The sequence below is a fragment of the Anas acuta genome, chromosome 5 (genome assembly GCF_963932015.1).
Source record: "Anas acuta chromosome 5, bAnaAcu1.1, whole genome shotgun sequence".
Lineage (NCBI taxonomy): Eukaryota > Metazoa > Chordata > Aves > Anseriformes > Anatidae > Anas > Anas acuta.
Window position 1 is genome coordinate 44,504,143 of NC_088983.1, and position 18,408 is coordinate 44,522,550.

At 38.5% G+C, this 18,408-nt stretch overlaps 1 protein-coding gene across 7 annotated transcripts in view; it reads left to right on the forward strand.

The window, feature by feature from the left end:
- AKAP6 (A-kinase anchoring protein 6) overlaps positions 1-18,408 on the forward strand; it is a 284,618-nt gene that overhangs the window by 10,390 nt on the left and 255,820 nt on the right. For 2 of the 7 annotated variants that reach the window (XM_068684442.1, XM_068684443.1), the window contains exon 1: positions 504-750. The exons of 3 other annotated variants lie outside the window; for them this stretch is intronic. In XM_068684442.1, coding sequence (XP_068540543.1) covers positions 746-750 — 5 coding nt within the window. In that variant the 5' untranslated portion in view covers positions 504-745. Of the gene's footprint in view, positions 1-503; positions 751-18,408 lie in introns of those variants that run through there. 2 more of the 7 variants (XM_068684441.1, XM_068684444.1) reach the window with 2 other exon arrangements.

The following is an 18,408-nucleotide window of genomic DNA, read 5'->3' on the forward strand; positions in this document are numbered from 1 at the left end:
TGCAATTATTGATCTTGGTGTATTTTATATTACCACTAAACTTGACATGACTCTCCTCATTTTTATCTTGTGGTAACCCTTGAGGAAAACTTCTGACAATATTTGTGAACAAATGATCTGCCATGGAGCTTCTGGGGTAGGTCGCCCCCCCCTCCTCCTCCCCTCCCCATAATGAAGAAGAAAATTGTTTTTCAAACACATACATTATAAAAGTATATATTTTATATTTTGTATATTATATAAATATATATTTAAAGTTCCTGTTACTCCCCTACTCCCTTCTCTCACAATATTGTTTGCCCTGGGAAACACCTGCTAATAATGGAGCTGCAGTGACATTATTAGAAGCAGCTGAGATGTTCACCAAGAAACTGACTCCGGCTGAATGCTTTGATTAGAGGATGCCTCATTTTCATATGGGCCCAAGTATTTCACTGAGGTATGTGTGGGAGGCTATGGAAGAGTGTGGAGTGATGAAGAGGGTCTTGCTATGAAGAGCAAACCTGATTGCCTGAGTCAGAGTATGATTGAATGCAGAAACACTTCAGATGTAGTGCAGTTTCATTTCCTGTTGAGGTGTATTCGTAATTGGAACAGTTCTGTGTGAGACTGCATTCAGCAGAAGGAAAGCCGTGTTGTTTTCAGTTTTGTTCCACTGCTGGATTTACTGAATTATCCTTAGAGAAGTTAAAACATTTCGGAAATGCAAGTATTCCTCCCCTGAATAGCTGCATTTGGACACTTGATGTGGTAAGCAGTTCTTTGTGTATGCAGTTTCATACTGACAAGTGGCTGGAGATGGGCGTATACTCATGAACTGAAGGGATGTAACTCTTTAATCTTTGCTTTGCTAAGGGATTTTATCATAGCATCGATAAAATGGTTCCTACATAGGTTAGCACTGAATGTAGAGAGAAGCATTAGCTTGATTCCTCCCAAAACAGCTGTGGGAGCTGGTGGCAAAACCCAACTCCAGCAATTGAAGTTGGTATAGTTTTAACACATTGTGCGTTTGTTTTACCAGCATACAGCGATGGAAAGTCTCTTGTGCAGGGATCAGAGCATGTCCTCAATGGAGGGAAGCCTTCTTTCTTCTTTAAAGATGAGTTGAGGGAACCCTGTGCTCTAGACTTTACCTTCGGTGTGTTATGTAGCAGTGGAAAAGAGGTGGGTCCGTGTCATCATGGTAGGTCTGGAATGGGGCTGTGCCCAGAAACTCATCCCTGGCAAGTCAAAGCAAATTACTTTATACTCTTTATTGGAAGTGCTCAGGCATTGATTAGGACTGGTGGCCTTCCCAAATGCCAGTGAAATATTTCCTTAAAAATTATTTTAGAAATTCAAAAGAAAAATAAATCCTTTGTCATGTCCTAGTTCTGTAAAAATTACTGCTGTGTCATGGAAGAAATACAGCATTTTGGGCTTGACTTGTTTCTGTGATGGGTTTGTGTATGATTTTTTTAAAACATTTTTTCCCCTCTACTAGCTTCAGGAGGAGGTTCTTCTGGTCAGAATGGAAAGAAAAAAAATATAAATAAAAGATACTTTCTTTGTATTTGGAAATATATTTTTATTTTGCGTTTCAAGTATGGCTTATGCTGTGTATGTAGACTGAGACATTACACTGTTATTGGGATAAAGCTAAGTGATAAATTAGTTTGAAGATGATCCCTTAGTCATCTTTGCGTTCATATATGTCACATACATGTCGTATTAACACGTGTTAATATTTGGGTGAGAGAGGGAAGAAAAGTGCTTTCTGCTTTGCCCTTTTGCTGGAAGGAGCCATGCATTAAGGCAGGTTGTAGCAGCAAAAAAAAAAAAAAAAAAAGAAAAATTGCATATGCTGCCCCTATCTTAAAGGCTCCCTGTCTGTTGAGCAGGCTCCTATGTCGTTATTCCTTAACGTTTAAAAGGTATGTGGAGCATTTTCTTTCCCATGTTCAGTTTTATATCTAATGTTTTCTATTGCCTTTAAAATAAAAGCACCTAACTGCCCTTTGCTTCTGTCACGTGAGGTGTAAAAACACTTAACACTTAAATCCATTAACTGGCTTGGTATAGCCGTAGTGGTTTTAGTTATGTCAGTGGTTAAGCCAGTGATATAAATAGTACATAGGAAGGGTCCTCCCCAAAATTTTTGAGTACCAAAATGTGCATCACTGAAGCACAATTATCTTCATTCCTAAAATGTCTTCAGTACATCTTTGCTTCATGATGAAAAGGGAAGGGGGTGGTGGAGAAACTACCAACCCACGGACAGCTTTTCCCTTCCTATTCCATGGCTGAAGCACACGTTTCTAATACCTAGAGCCGGGAAATCTGAATCCCAGCAAGGCTGACTCAGCTTTGCATCCCTCCAAGGTCAAAAAAAATCAGTTCTGTGCAGTTTACAATGTCTGGCGTTTCCAGACAAGATGTTTAAAGCCAGAAATCTTCTCCGCTCTGCGTGAACTCTGTTCTCACGGCACGTGTCAGATATGGGCTTACCCTGGCCAGCTTGGCTAAAATGCCATCTTGTCCTGCTGTCCAGTATTCAGTCCTTGTGCCAGACAGCAAGGAACTCTCTGGTCTGGTGAGTGTCTCTAAAGCGCCTAGAAATTAAGATATTTTGAAAATTTAAGTGAAATGCTTTGCAGCCTGTGGGGTAATCATTGTGTCCTATGAAAAGCAGTGCCTTCAAAAACAAGGATGGAGGATGAATCCTATGAATTGTGATGACATCTTCCTTCCTTTGTCAGCTCTGTGGCTGCTTTTAGAACTGTTAAGAGCAGCCAGGGCAGGTAGTCAGCTTTCCAGGTAAATGTTTTGGGGTGAGGCACTATAAAACACAGTGTGAGGGGAACCACAGGACCCCCATGTGACAGCTGGACTTCTGTGAAGCTGAGCACAGACCAAGAAAGGCCAGTGCACTGATGGTACAGCAAGTCAAATAACTTTTTCATGCATACTAAGCACATAGCCAAAATAGCCACCACTTAAAAAATGTGCTCAGTCTGTTTGGCAAAGGGATCTTTCACCTGAGAGTGAATTCTAGGAGGAAATAGCTCCATGAAATAGATTTCTCAGCCCCCATGGTACAGTGTCCTGGGGGAGCTGGCACACTTAAAAAGGACAGCCTTTGTTAGCCTTAGGTTGTACTAAAAAAGGTCCTGGCTTTTAGGTGAGGAAGCGCTCAACTGCAATGACCATTTCTGTTTTCAGTCTAACTATAAATCTATTATGACTGTAATGATTGTCTTATAAACAGGATATTGTCATAGTTTCAGGATTAGGATGCATACACGAATTAGCTGCATGACCTGTCAGTATAATATTAATTGCATTCTAGCTTGGTGTATGGATAAAATGAAGGAGGCATGTATCTGGATAGAGAGCAAATTGTTTGTTTTCCTCTTTGCTGTGACTTGTTGGTATGGTTCATCCCTCTGCCCACTCTTTTTCTTTTTTTTGCTGTGTCATTTTCACAGCATTTTCTCTTTGGGTTAAAAACTCGTATCCAAGTTATTTCTTCAGTATTAAAATTCATTCCACCTCCATAACTCCTCCTTGCACATTACATTAGACTTGCATTTCCCATTTTCAGCTCCCGCTCAGTTCTGTTGCCTCATGGCTTCATCTGTATCTTACTTGCTATTTCAGCTTTCTGTTCCTGAATATTAATCCTGAAATTGCTCTTACTATTGTCTTTTTTTTATTTATTCCTTCAGGGGAAAAAAAAAATGCATTTCCCCTGGACTGTCACTGTATAACTTCTCATAAACTACTTTTTAGAGAGAACTTATGGGACTTTGGGTGTATTACTACGTTTTGAAATAACAAAACAATTCAGATATCTATACCAAAATCTGAGTAGGACCTTTATAGTGCTAGGGGCTATGCATACATATTATACATATATATATATAGAAGAAAATATGATCCCTTTCCTGAGTAGGTTGCATTAGTTCTTAATTCAAACAGAGAGAAGCTGTTTTTGTGGTTTTTATAGATGGGAAATTTGTGCTCGAAGGGATAAGTAATTTGCCCAAGTTTCTTGGAAAACCTTTGGTAGACCTGGGAGAAACAGCTATTTTTCTTATTTCTAGTACAGCTCTGCAAACAGAAGTGTCTTTTATCTCTGTCTTTGCACTTTCTTGTTTGTATTTCTGATTTTCTGTGGGTTGACTTTTTTTTTTTCCTTTTGCTTGTTTTTGCTTTTCCAGCTGAATGTCCTGGATAAGACTAGCCTGTATTGGAGATGCAGGAAAGCTCAAGGGACTTGAGACAATAATTGTTACCTGATCTAAATTAGGATGCATCTTAACATGATTAGCTTGGGGACATTCTAGTCTTTTAAAAGCGGAGAACCTGCTAGCCAATCATTTTAGGCAAACAGCTTACTGTTTCAAACCAAGTAAATAATAAAAAAAAATTACCCCTTTGTTGCTGGAAGCCAGAGCTTCCGATGCTTAGCTGAGAAGAGAAGAAAAAGTTCTGCACAGTGCATATTTAAAATAAATGTAGAGCACTTTCTTCACAAATTATAAAGCAGTGTTTCTTTTGTCCAACTAGATAAGTGCTTGTCCTCTGTTTGACAGGTTGCTGTGGTAGACTACTGTCAAGGGAGTGAGTAAAAATATTTCAACAAAATAAATATTAAAAAAAAGTCTAAGAAAGCCAAATACCTGCCTAGTGAATTGTTAGGTTTGTTAGGTAAGAAATGGGAAAATAAGGAGAAATGTTTGGTTTGCATCGCAAAGTGCAACCTTAGATGCTTGTAACTGAGCTCCCTTAAAAAGAAAGCTGAACAGGCAACTTGTTTTGTTTGCCTTTTCAATAAACAATTACAGATTTCTGACAGGTATTTGTTAAGGGCTGATAGAATTTGTACTGAACGCAAACCCAAAATGAAGGCATATATTGCCTGAGAGCTGGGTAAGATGGTTTTTAATTTGATATTGCAAGATGAGCCTTCAGGAAACTCAAAATATTAGTTAGCAGTGACAAAAGTAAAGAGAGACTTTTTTCAACACTTTGTTTTCATCATGGAGAGCTGCAGTTCAAAGCTGAGTGCTACTGACAGAATGTTTTCAAATGAGGATGTCTTTCAAAGCTGTTTAATGTGGCTACTCTAGGCTGCATACAATTTTCAAGTGTGTTAGATCATGTTTAGAAACAGCTATTTCTGCTGAGGAGGCCAATTTCGTGGCCAGGGCACTTCTGTACCAAGAAGTATGTATCCTTCTTATACTCCAATCTACGCTGCTGGCCTCCCAAAACATAACAATTCTTATGAGAATGATAAATTGGTTTTTGATTGCCACACACAAACAGACCCACACCAAACTGATAGTTTCAGGTAGAAACAGCTACTATCCGTCAGATTTCAGCATATCTAGGGGGTGTTGCTGAGGCAGTGACACAGCAGATAAGAAAGTTGCCATTTTAAGGGTCAGTTGTTAAAATACGCAGGGTATTATATTTTATAGGTCCTTAATGTGCCATCTAGTCTTGTTCCTTCTCAAATCTTTGTCTTAGTATTTTACTAGGTTATTATCAATAACACCCCAGTTTAGTTTTTGCTGACCTCATGTGTTGATAACCTGGAAAACAAATTAGGGGATTTTCATTTTTCTTGCATCTGGAGAAGGTGAGTCCAAATATGCTCTGTGCATGACGCAGGAACAGAGGTATATCTGCAGCTGTGATGACTGTTCTTCTAGAAGGCAACAATTTTAACCCTACAAGTGCTTGGCAGTTATTTACAATGTAACAGTGTTTTTGTTTTTTTAAAAGTAATCCTTTAAATTAACTGAGAGGATTGTTTCTGGTTTTCTGTGAATTATGCTGATCACTTTGTAATTATTTGTTTTACTCAGTTTCATTGTGTTACTTTGAATTAGTTTGGGTCTCCAGTTTAACTTGTTGGTCCCATATATGTGATCTTTTATTGTAACTTGTAAAGTCACTTTGATCAAATGATTTAAATCCCTGTTGTTCCCTCTTACCTTTAAAGGGTAAGATTTTAGCAAGTTGAAGGTCTATGTAGTGAGTTACGTTGACCACTAGTACTAGATTAATGTTGGAGTGAGCTACAGATCTCAGATCTCTCCCTTCTGTACTTGTCATTAAAATGTACTGAAACTGGTATGAGGCCTTCCTTGATTTGAATTTTAATGTAAGGTGGCATACAGTAACAGCTGGTTGGAGAAGTGATGTTAATGAGAAATGCAGGCTCGAGCAGCAAACATCCTGTGGTACTGGAAGCAGACCCGGAGTCTTTTTCTGGCTCTGATAGTAAATGTGCCAGTTGCAAATTGTTTCTGAACCTGTGCCTCCTGTTCTTCACCTGCTGAATGGACGTAGTGATACTGATCCCCCTTTGTAAAGCATTCTGCAAATGCTGGGTGACACTGTGATCAAATTAACTACACACTTGTGTGTATACATGTACTGAGGGAAGACAGTAGCAGATGCCAGCCAGAATGGCAAAGAGCAGGCAGATGTGGGTGCTGAAAGTAAAATGTGAAAATATAAAAGATACCTTTTGGGATTTTCATCATGGGATAAAGGATTGAACGGGAGAAGACTTACTGAAAGTCAGTCTGCTACTTTTGGCAACACAAAAATTACTTTAAGTAGTGTTTGTCAAACAGTTAACCCTGCTTAACAAAAATATAAGCCTAATTTCCCAATTAAGTTTGAAAAGACTGGGCATATATCTCCACTGTCTGAGTTCAAGTGGTTTCTGTATTAACAGAGAGATAGCAGCACCTTCTCTGTAAATCTCGAGGCCATATGTGTGTATTATTTTGCTACAAAAGTAAATTACTCCTTTTTGGGGAAGAAGGGAGATAACCAGGCTTTTCCATGATCTTGAATGGCTTCTTTCCATAATTAGAGCTTGAGAAGAATTATTGCATAAAAAGCTGTTTTTTCAGTTCTCAGTCATTGCTGACACATTAAAATGCCTGTTGTTGATCTGTGTGAAACCATTTTTGTCTAGGTTATTTTTGGTCATAGAACAAACAACCCAAAACAGCTAATGACTGATGGATGTGCATTAACCTGAGTTGTACGATGCACAGGGCTAACATCTGTTCCAAATTAGGCTGACCAGGGATCTGGAGATTGCTCTTCCTTGACCTATTGGCACATGAATTCAAACCTAACATCCTTAGCTCACTTGATGGTTACAGCTAATCTGGTTTCTGTAAATAAATACATATTTATTAGACTGGAAAGAGCTATGTGACAAGAAAGGCATCTTGAGAGTGGTAAGGAGTAATAGTAGTCCCCATGGCTGACCTGTATTGTTTAGAATTCATTCAGTTTAGTCTTCCTTCACCTGTGTACTGGCATGTAGTTTTGATTCACATATTTATCTTTTTTAAAAAACTAAGGGTGTGTGTAATATATAAAGAAAGCAAGCTAATATAGTCTCAGCACCTAAAATTAGCATTAAACACTTTTCTAACAGCACTTTTTTCTTAAGCTTTGTTTGAATGGCTTTTAAATTGAATTGTGTGTTTCTCAGTGTTCTCATTGGGTGCTAATTGTTGCTGCAGTATGAAAGATTTTTGTAGCATTTTTGCAAACCAATATCTTATGGTTGTAGCTAATCCCTAACAAGTTCAGGCTCTGGGCAGTCAAATTAATCAAGTGTGTAAAGGTAAATTACAATTTTGAGATATGTCCTTTGTTTTGTCTGGTGTTTTCATTGTTATGGGAGAACCTCAGCAAAGGTAGATGCTGTTTACAACCTCAGCAAGCCTTGAGTCTGTGAAGGGGTGTTTTCCACTCCACACCCAATCTCCAAGCTTCAGAAAGTGAAACTTGATAGCATTTGGAGCCAAGAAATATGCTGGTATGGGGAAGGCTCTGATTTTTTTTTTTTTTTTTTTAAACAATATTCTCTTAGACTGGAGAAAGCCTCAGGGATTATAATTAGCCTGTCTTGGTCTGATTAGCATTTGGTACTTGAAGATTGTTGGATCAGCAAAATAGCATATCCTGACAGCCTAGTGGAAGGAAGTCCAAGATTCCCCTCCTCCCTGCAGGGAGCCAGGACAAGAATCATTTTGGTAGATTAAACCCTTTTATGAGAAGTAATGATCTATGCCTAGAATCCTTAAAGGTGGTTATCTCCTGAGCCAGGATGCACACTGCTTTTCCTCCAGCCTTTCAAAGTGTTTTACTGAAAGTGAGGGAAAATATGACCTGTGCTACAAGACTATTAAAGCCTTCCTCTTCTTATTCGTGGTTCATAACTACTAGTTGCATGATAACCAGAGCTCAGCCTTTTTATTAAAGCCAAAAGTGAACATCTTTATGTCGACAATTTAAATTTCACACAGAAATGTACTGATGATTAAAAGGCCAAATGAAAATCGATTTTTTGCTATTGTTTAGTTCTGTGTTCAGACAAATCATAAACAAGCACTTAATTTTAATTACATGTGCTTTACATATAATTTAGTAAATGAGTTTCCATTTTCTAAAATGGAAATGCAACTGTGCTCAACGAAGCCTAGAGAATGAATAGGTAAATGGAATATGGAATGTGTGTTGTAGAAATAGTTTAAATTTCCTTCTGAAAACTGTTTCGAGAAATCCTGAAATATCTTTACACAGAACTGAAATACTTAGTAATACACTATTCCTATTTGATGGTTTATGTCAATGAAACCTCTGTGAATCACTGTGTTACTTGTAATCAGGACTCTCACAAGTTGGTTAAACTTTAGCAAGTTTGCTGCAGTTTGATTTGTGGTATTTGGAAGAGACTGTTAAAATGCTGCAGACAAACTTAAAATCAAATGGGTTGAAATAGGCACTGCTTCAGTAATGAACTTTGTTTCAGTGACTCTTTAGAAGATATGTAAACATGTAGATGTAGCTCAATTTATCATCAATTTGATATAAATCTTCATGTTGCATTGAATCATAGAATGGTTTGGGTTGAAAGGGACTTTAAAGACCCTCTGCTTCCATCCCCCCTGCCATGGGCAGGACATCTCCCTCCAGACCAGGTTGCCCAAAGCCCCATCCATCCTGTCCTTGAACAACTCCAAAGATGGGGCCTCACCACCCTCTGAGTAAATAATTTCTTCCTAATATCTAACCTAAATTTACCCTTTTTCAGTTTAAAACCGCTACTCCTTGTCCTATCACTATGCTCCCTGACAAAGAGTCCCCCCCTGGCTTTTTTGTAGACCCCTTTAGGCACTGGAAGGCTGCTGTAAGGCCTCCCCAGAGCCTTCCCTTCTCCAGGCTGAATAACCCCAACGCCCTCAACTTCTCTTCATAGGAGAGGTGCTTCAGCCCTCTGATCATCCTTGAGGCCCTCCTCTGGACTTGTTCTAGTATGCCACTGAAACTTGCCTCAGGCGTTTAGTTCTTGGTGCAGATCTAACTCTGCTCCTGCTGACTTCTCATGTTTCACTTAAAATGGAAAGATAAGCCTGTGGGTCTTATCCAAGGCTTATTGGAGTCGTTAATGAGTGTCAGGCCTGGAATCTTCTCATGCTGTGGGGATGGTTATCTTTTGGTTTTTATTTTCCCTTAGGAAAGGGTGATGTGGTAAAGTGAATGAATGGAAGTAGAAACCTTGGAAGGGGAAAAACAGTTTGAAATCCATGTGCCTCATGTGAGGTTCAAAGGTTTGAAAAAGGGATAGGTGGCTATAAAGATCTGGGAATAAACTGGCTTCTCTGTTTTCTGACCAAAACTGAAAATGCTCTTGGTATCATCTGTGAAGTCCATGTTGCTACTGTAGTGTTCTGGAGTGCTAGAGTATTTCTTATGTGCTAGAGAACTGGTTAAGAACTGAGCAGCAGTAATATTACATGGCTGAGTTTTAAATTCATTTTTTCAAAAAGTCAACTCAAATTCTTTGCCAAAATTTTACCCAAATTGAAATATTTTATCCTGGCTGAATTTTTGAAACACTTTAAAACCAAGTTTTCAGGAATGTGCTAAGAGCTATAGAGATGGATGGCTTTATTTTGTGGCAGGCCAAATAAGATTTCTGTGGTTTGAAAGTGAGATTCAAAAATTCATTGATTTTTTTTTTTTTTTTTCATAGAAGGGCTAGTCTGCTTGATAGTTTTGCTCTTATTTGAAATGTGAAAGATTTCTAATATCAAATGCCAGAATATGTGTCTTGTACAAGAAACCAAGTTTCACATCAGTTGCTGGTGAGTTCTTCGAGTTAAAGCTTGAGTACAAACTTAAAATGTGAATTTACAGGAATTATTTATGATAGCCTCTCAGAACGAAGTCTTATTTAATGACAAAGCGGGACAACAGTGACAAAATAAGTGGGTGGTAAGAGCACTAGTCGGAAGTTGCACAGCTCCATCTGCCGAGGTAGTTCAATGTAACTTTGGACATGCCTAGCAGTAGGTCCAGTAGATATTGTCTATTTTTATAGACCTAAGAGCAAATAAGCTGAACACAGTATCTGTGATCTGTTTTGGTACCATGTTGCTATGGTTAATTCTGTTACTCTGAACAATGTAGGAAAGAGAGACTTGGCAGATGAAGTCATACAAGGATGCACACAGAAGTCCCAAGTATCTCCTCCCTGCTCCCAAACACACACTGTGCATGTCTGAGTGCAGGCCTGCAAAGGAATGACCCACAGCCAGTTGTGTGAGGATATTCACCGTCTGTGTTGTGAGCTCCTGTGTGATCTTTAACAACAGCCCTATTAGGTAACTGTTCTATCAGTTATTGACAGGTCAGATACTTTATTATTATTATTTTTTTAAATTGTCTCCAAAAATTTGTTGCAAACATGAATGCCCTGACAGCAAAGGAACTTGTGCTCTTTCAGAGACGCAGGGAATTTCAGCTTTGAGTCCATCTGATTTGTCATGTGTTTCCAATAGTCTGTGAGAAAAATTTTGTGTATACAAAGAAATAAGACCCAAAGGAAAGTGTCACCTTTACTATGAGTACAGAAGCCAGTTGCTTGAAGAAGGGACTTGTGACATCTTTCCAACAGTGACAGTGGATGGTAGCTTTCAAGTCCCTCTGTTAATGCAGGAGCCATGAATGAAATGACTCCTCTGACATGAGTTCTTTCCTGGCTCTTCCTTGAAGAGAAGTCTGCTGTGTAATATTGCTTGTTCTACTGGTTACCGAAAAGATTTCTCTTCAGTGATTCTTGCTGAACGTAGGAGTTGGTGCCTTCTGAGTGCTTGGACAGGCAGGGCAGGGGGCTTGAGGCACACCCTTGACATGATGCAGTGAGGTGGCTGGGGGAAACCCAGCTGGTAATGGTTATGAAGGGAAGGGGGAAGGAAGAAAGAGTTTAATAAGAGATAGCTCAATTAAAAGAGAGGGGAATTGGGTTGCTGCTGGCTGAAGGGGCTTGCTGTGGGCTGTAAGGGGCTGCCAAGGGAGAGTGAGTTAACAGCTGATACAACCAGGCCACAAGTTAATTGCTGCTCAAAGACTCCACAGGCTCTGACTTCCATTCGGCTCCTGTCAAAATAACATGAACATTGCAAATTCCTCTGTGGCTATCTAATGGGTATGATGCACTATTTCCAGTCGTATTGGGAATAAACCTAAGAAGTTTAAAGTACAATATGCAACAAAATATATCTAATGGCATTATCCAGTATGGTTACAGCATGCAGAAAATGAATCAGCAGTGATTTAAGAACATAATAATAAATTTTACTTCAGCTAAGTAAGCTCATTTTTTAAATCCTTGGAGACTCTGCAGGATGTTTTAATGGGTCTTTTGTGATGTGGATATTTCCTCAGTTTAAAAACTGGACTAAGTAGGTTCATTTTGCATAACTTAGAAAGGAGCCTTCATACGGTAATGATTTTAGGTTACTGCTAAGCTACACCAGATGTGGATGAATGGTTTAAGAGTGAAATGCTGCATATCCTATTACAAAGCTTTTTAGGCCTATATACATAAGCTTGCAATTAATGCTAAATCTTTAATACATAGTTACATATCAAAAAAACAAAAACAAAAAACAACTGTGCTTCCACCACAGTTTGCATTGATTTGAGGGATCCTTTGAAGCCAGTCATTGAGAAAATAAATTGTTGGAGTCATCTGTAATTAGGAGTAAGTTAATCAGCATATCACTGCCACCCAGGAAGATACTGCAATCTCCCTTTGTGCTATACAGATTAACAGAGAACCATACTGAAACCATAAATGGAACCTATTTTCTGGGTGGAAAGAAGGAAATGGTGTGATGTAGAAAGCTGCTAAAATAGGAATGTTCTCTCTGCAATACCCTTGGTAGCCTTTAAGATGTGAACGGCTTGTAGCTAAAAGGATGACATTATTAACTTTTTCAGATCTCTGGAAGTCAACTTTCCATTGTCTGAAATAACAAAAAATAAGAAAAGGTAATTTAGCAACATTTCATCTTCTCAATATTTGATTAAATTTTAAGGTAGATGTGACGTTTAAAATGATTAGGCTCACAAACTCAAGTAATGCTGCAAATTAGGATGCGTTTGGTACCTTGTCTTCTGTTCTTCATTTTTTTTGTTTAGACATGTTTTGCAGTCAAAAATACTACACAAAGTCTTTGACAGTGATGGAACCTCCACTGAATTTTATGGGGGTGTTCAGTCAATTAACTAATGAATATTTAATGGGGGAGAAAATGCATGCAATAAATTTTGACTATGTCAGTGCTTTGCTATAGATGAATAAACCAAAATATAAGTAGATAAATATGGAAACAGATAAACTCTATGTAACTACAGAACCTTTATCTTTCATTAATTGTTATCAGTGATTCTGTACATATCATGAAACAATACATTTGTACTGTATTTATTCTAGCATCAGTCTACAGAGAAAGATCTTTCTTAAAGATCTGTGCTGTGATTTTTAAAATGAACTGAAAATGTTTTTTCTGGCTTTGCAAGAACCAAAATATTAAATGTAAAGAATAGGCTGTTTGGATCTGCAAAACCACAAACTACTAACACAAATTGTTATTTTCTGAAAATAATAGCAACTTCCTTCTGGCATGGAGCTCAATTTAATCAATGCTGACTTTGCATCCTTTATTAGGAACTTGTTTTCCTGGACTATTAGATCACTGTACTGAGTGATGATCTACTTAATAAACCCAAATATAGTAATATGCCTAATAAACCCAAACATAACAAAAGTAGCTTTTTAAACAGACATTGAAGATAAAAAATTAAAATTATGTCATAAGACATCTTGTGTGCGTGAAATTGAGATTTAAATTTTTTAATTTTTTTCTATATCTGGACTGTACAGGTTAGGCATACATTTCCCAGCAAATTTTGTATGAAAATAGGCAAGTGCTTTTCTCTTCTCTGGGGAATAATCTATTTTCTTCAATAGCTTGAAACCTACTTGTCTTTATAAGATATCAGAGAGGACATGTATTGATCTAGTACCGTAAGTCACTAGTAAAACTATCTGAAGACCTATCCATAGTAAGACCTAGGATTTTTTTTTAATGCATTTTTGTGCCAGAAATTAAGGATCCTTACTTCTTCAGAGGTAAAAAATAATTGCTTGGAACAAGACTGGAAAAAAATGTTTACCATTAATGAAATTTCCTTATGACAAAGTTTAATGCAACTTGTTCATTAACAGGTATGTACTGCAGCTAAATCATCTCAGTGTGTTTTACATAATTTCATTTTTTTTCCTTTCAGAAATATGAGATTGAAGTGATTCATGGTATTTTCTTTGTTTCTTATGATATCGATGGAAAACTATATTGCCATTGAATTTCCTGCCTTGCATTCTTAATTTTTTTTAAAAACAATATTTACTTTCACATATATATAAAATCACTAGGAATGGTTGTGCTATAAAGCATCGTAATAGCTGGTCTAAGTGATAGGAAAATGGGCAAAACAAGTTGAGTATTTTATTTTGCTGTAGAGATTTTCCTTGTTTCAAAAATTCCCCATCTTTCAGAAACAGATTCTGAAAGATATTTTGTATGACTCACACAAAAACTTTAACTACATTTCTCTGAATAAAGTAGATTCAGAGTTTATGCTACATTTTGGTATTTTTGATCAGTCTTGTTCCTTAGTACACTGACTTGCAGTTAAAAGTTTGTTTATAAATATGTTAAAGACCAAGGGGGAATGATTTGCAGTTTGTCTTATTTTCTGACTTCTGAGAGAAGTTTCTGGTCAGAGATGAAGTGACTAAATTCTGACAAATCAGGGGTCAATAGATGATGTTAAGTGACATGGAAGTAGCAAAAACTGTATAACACTGGCCATGTATCTAAACCCCTTTCATTCAAATTTTGTAATCTTTTAGAAAGAATATCTCCCTCATTCAGAACCATCTATGTTTCTAGGAGTATAAAGTTTTCAGAATAAAACATTTCCAGTCTATAAAAATCAGCAGTAATAATAAAATTAAGAGTGGTCGTGTTGGTAGCCATTCCAGTCTCTTTCACTGATAGCTTTTAATTCTGTCATTGCGTTTTTATTTTGCAAACTTAAGTGACAAATTGAAGTGCAGCTAAAAATTATTAGCTTTGAAGTTCGCAGCTTTAACGTATACATATACTGGTCTTTTCAAGCTATTTGGTATCAAAATAATCAGTCTCCTCAAAAGGAGAAAAAAATCCTATGGATGATATGTGGATTAGCCTTGTTATAAATGAAGTCTTAACTCAATCTGAATTTAGTAATATTTATACTTATAAAAGGTATAAAACGCAAGTAAACAGTGCTGGGTGTGTGGGGAGTCTACGCTCCACCAACACGCACGTGCAAACATGAAACATTCTAAATATACAGAACATTGCTTTACATACTAAACACAAGTATGCCTATACATACATACAATCAGGAAAGGTAACAAACAATCCTTTAAGTTCCATGACTTAACAGTCTCCATTTTCCATGCCTTTTCTTGACTCCAAAGAAGTCTCCATTTTTCATTCCTTTTGAGCAATATGTCTTGCTTTAAGTTGTCAAGCAACTCGGTCTTCAGGCCTTATGTATCCCGTTCTTCCCGGATCGAAGAAAAGCATATCCATCTCCTTTTCAAGGCCAATTGGGCCTGGGTCAAAAGGCACGTCCAGGTCACCAGGGGGCGTAACAGCAAAAGCCTGTGATGGCTGTAGCAGCAGAGGGGCCCATGGCGTAGCAGTCGGATCAGTGAAGGAGCCCGCAGCTCCCTCACTGTCTGGCAAACCACACGTTTCTGACTGTGGTCCCACAGGGCTCTTTAAGGCCTCAGAGACTGCCAGGTGCCGAGCAATCCCACTGCTACCCTGTCGTTTTTAATTGCAGAGTCCCACACCTTGACCTCAGTTTGGTCCCATATTTCAGGCTCATAAACTGTCTGATCCTTAATAAGGAGAATAAGCTATAAGGTTGCCAGGACAGTCTTTGTTCCTAAGGATGTATGATTCCCCATAGTGCACAACTGCTTACCAGTGAGGGGCAGTTGTGTGCGCAGGTCTGCTTCTCTCAGCTTGAGCTTCTTTCCAGTTCAGGTGTGCCCTTTCCAGCGACTTTCAGTACGAGCTTCTCTGAGCAGTTTGCTGAGTTTGGCCGAACCTATCTTCATGAGGCAATCAACGTGCCTGTTAACATCCTGGTCTCCGTTCTGCTATCCCATTACTTTTCATTCCTTCTTTCTGCATCTTTATTGATGATGTAACTCCATCGTGTTGCATTTTTTTATCTTGAGGGCAGGCTCCCCTCTTATACCCTTCTCTCCACAGCAGTTCTTTTCAAAACAACTTTTCATTGGTCAAACAACTTTGCAAATAACAGCGATGGCAAACACCCAGAAACTTCCATGCCTTAACAGCTGGAGAACAAGAAACCCGAGACTGCATGGAGACTCCTGAATCACACTTCTTTTTTCCCTTTACATTCCTGATGGCCTCATCATTGAGTCTGATGTTATCATCAGCCACGGGGCTTTCTGACCCCCATGGCCACACTCCCACATTTCCCCCTTCTTTATTAATATCAACCATTTTCTTGACACGAATTACCGCTCCATATATAACAGCCTGAATACTTGTTTGGGCCTCAAAACAATTAGAGATGTGAATTTCTGGGAAGTTTTGTCCTACTTAGTTCTCTATTTACACTTTTTTCTGCATTTGGAAATTCTGAAGTACTGTAGAAGCTCATTCATGTGGCATTTCTGACCTGTCTCACATGAAAAAAATAAATAGTAGAAGACAATGTCTCACTTCTCGTGTCTGCTGCTATCTGTTGTCTCTATGAGATTTGCTACCAACATAAATTTCTTAAGTCAATGAAACCCCTTTTCTTAGAAAATATTGTGGTGGCTACTGAGAATAAGAAGGATTGTTTCTAATGTTATGCTGCTCTCTTAAGGTTTAGGTGAGACAGTGGCATTCACCAAATTACAATTCTGCTAAAATATAAATAGCAGGCATGACTTCTGTATGATTTAATTTAACTTGCAGTTGCCTGCTTTATTTTTTTGTTTTCACTGCCATTACCTTTCATTCAGAGTGCCCTTGGTTTAATTCCATCAAGTAAGAAGTAATGGCTGCTCCTCAGTGAATGAGTTGGGACTGGCACAAAATGCATTACAGTCTGGAATTAGAACCACTTATAATTGAGCTAGCAATCAAAATCTATACAAGGCATTTAGCTCTTGATGATTTCCATTACTGTCAATAGAATTAATGCAGGTTTCAGTGCATTGTTTTTTATGGAGGTCTTAAAGAGTGAATTCCTTTAGGAATCTTGGAGAACTGGATCAGTAGGGAGGGTCCTTTAATAGCTTGCTCCTAAATTGTATGAATCTTCAGCTTCTGGCCAAGCTGACACTCTGAAAGCAGGGCAGTATTCAGGCTGTGGCTGGTTAGAGCTTGGATAACGTGGCTTGGGCTAAAATATTTGTTGTATGTTTTGGCATATTTTTAAAAGATGCACATCTGTGAGTGTCAGGATATGAATAAGTAAAGTTAGAATAATGCTCCATGTTTTCTGAAACCTGGAATGCATATTTATAAGAGTACCAGGACAAGTCTGGCACTGGCATATTTATAATGAAATACAATATAGAAACTCTGAAATAACATTAAGTGGACATAATAGGTTTGCACTATATAATATGGTGAGCCCAGGCTGCTAAAGCAGTAATGCTGCAGTAGTGGAGTACTCTACTTAAGGCAATAAATTTATCTATCAATGGGAATTATTACTAGGAGAACATGGCTACATTTGGAGTAATCAAACTCATGAGCTTGAGGATGTGCAGCACGGGTGATTGGAGTGTCCACCTCATACGTAACCAGATGTGGTGCCTGCAAGAGACAGAAGTAATGACAAAAAAAGAGTCTTGAAAACAGTGACTAATTGCTTTAAGTGAAAATTCACTATATACGAATTTACACTGTGTTCTATTGGAAAAGAGGAATTTTCAGTTGCAGAGGGCAAGGTTATCATAGCACAAGCTGATAGAAAACTTATATGAAACCCCAATGAATGCACCTATGCATATATATTTATGCACACGTAACATGGAAAGTTCTGGTGTAGTAAATTTTTTTCCTTATTTAAAAATCTTTGCTCGATTAATCAGTTCATTCTGCTTTGAGAACATCTCTTTGCTTCTTCTCATAGAGGAGTGACAATGCTTCACTTCACCACCTGCAGTTTGGTCACTGGCAGATGGGAAATGGGTTAAACTCTCTCAGAAGCCATATGTTTGCTCCCGGTAGGGAGCTGAAGGAAAAAGGGATTGATTGTAATCCTTATTACTGCCAGAGCAGCAGCGTGGAAGGCCATGGATTTCTCTTAGGACCTTGAAAATTAATTGTAACTAAGGTGGAAAGTGAATTGGAAGTGTGATACAATAGCATAACCCTGTCCATGCATTTCTATTTCCTCATGGTAGGTACTTTTTGCTGCTGCTTGTTTGCTGCCAAGCAGCTGCTTCAGCATTTCCTTGGGTTGCTGTTTCCTCAGCTGTTGTCAGCATTGCCTTCCCTCCTCTCCTTCTCCTTACTGTGATAAAGAGCATGGTGGTTTGCTACATCCTCCTGCAGCACCTGCTCAGCTGCACCCCAGCCCTGGCTGCTGTGCTGCTCCAGGAGCTGGTTTGACTTGTTGGCTGTTCTCTTTGTAGCTCCTGCAGCAGCTTGCCTCTAGCCATTTTTCTTTTCTCAAAGCGCTCTTGTTCGTGTTGCCGACACGCTTGGTCCTGTAGGCATGTCTTGTTTGGGCTGGAGCAGGGCTTTGTGAAAAGCAATGTAACAGTACTTTCTTATTCTGTCTGGAAGCAGAGGAGAAATTCTGCCCTGTGATTTTACTGGGCTCCAGCAAAGAGGAAATGCTGGCTCTTTATTTACCTCAGATGTAGGCTTGGTCTCTTTGCTCAGACACTGCTGGAACCAGTTTGACCACAGAAGAGGATAA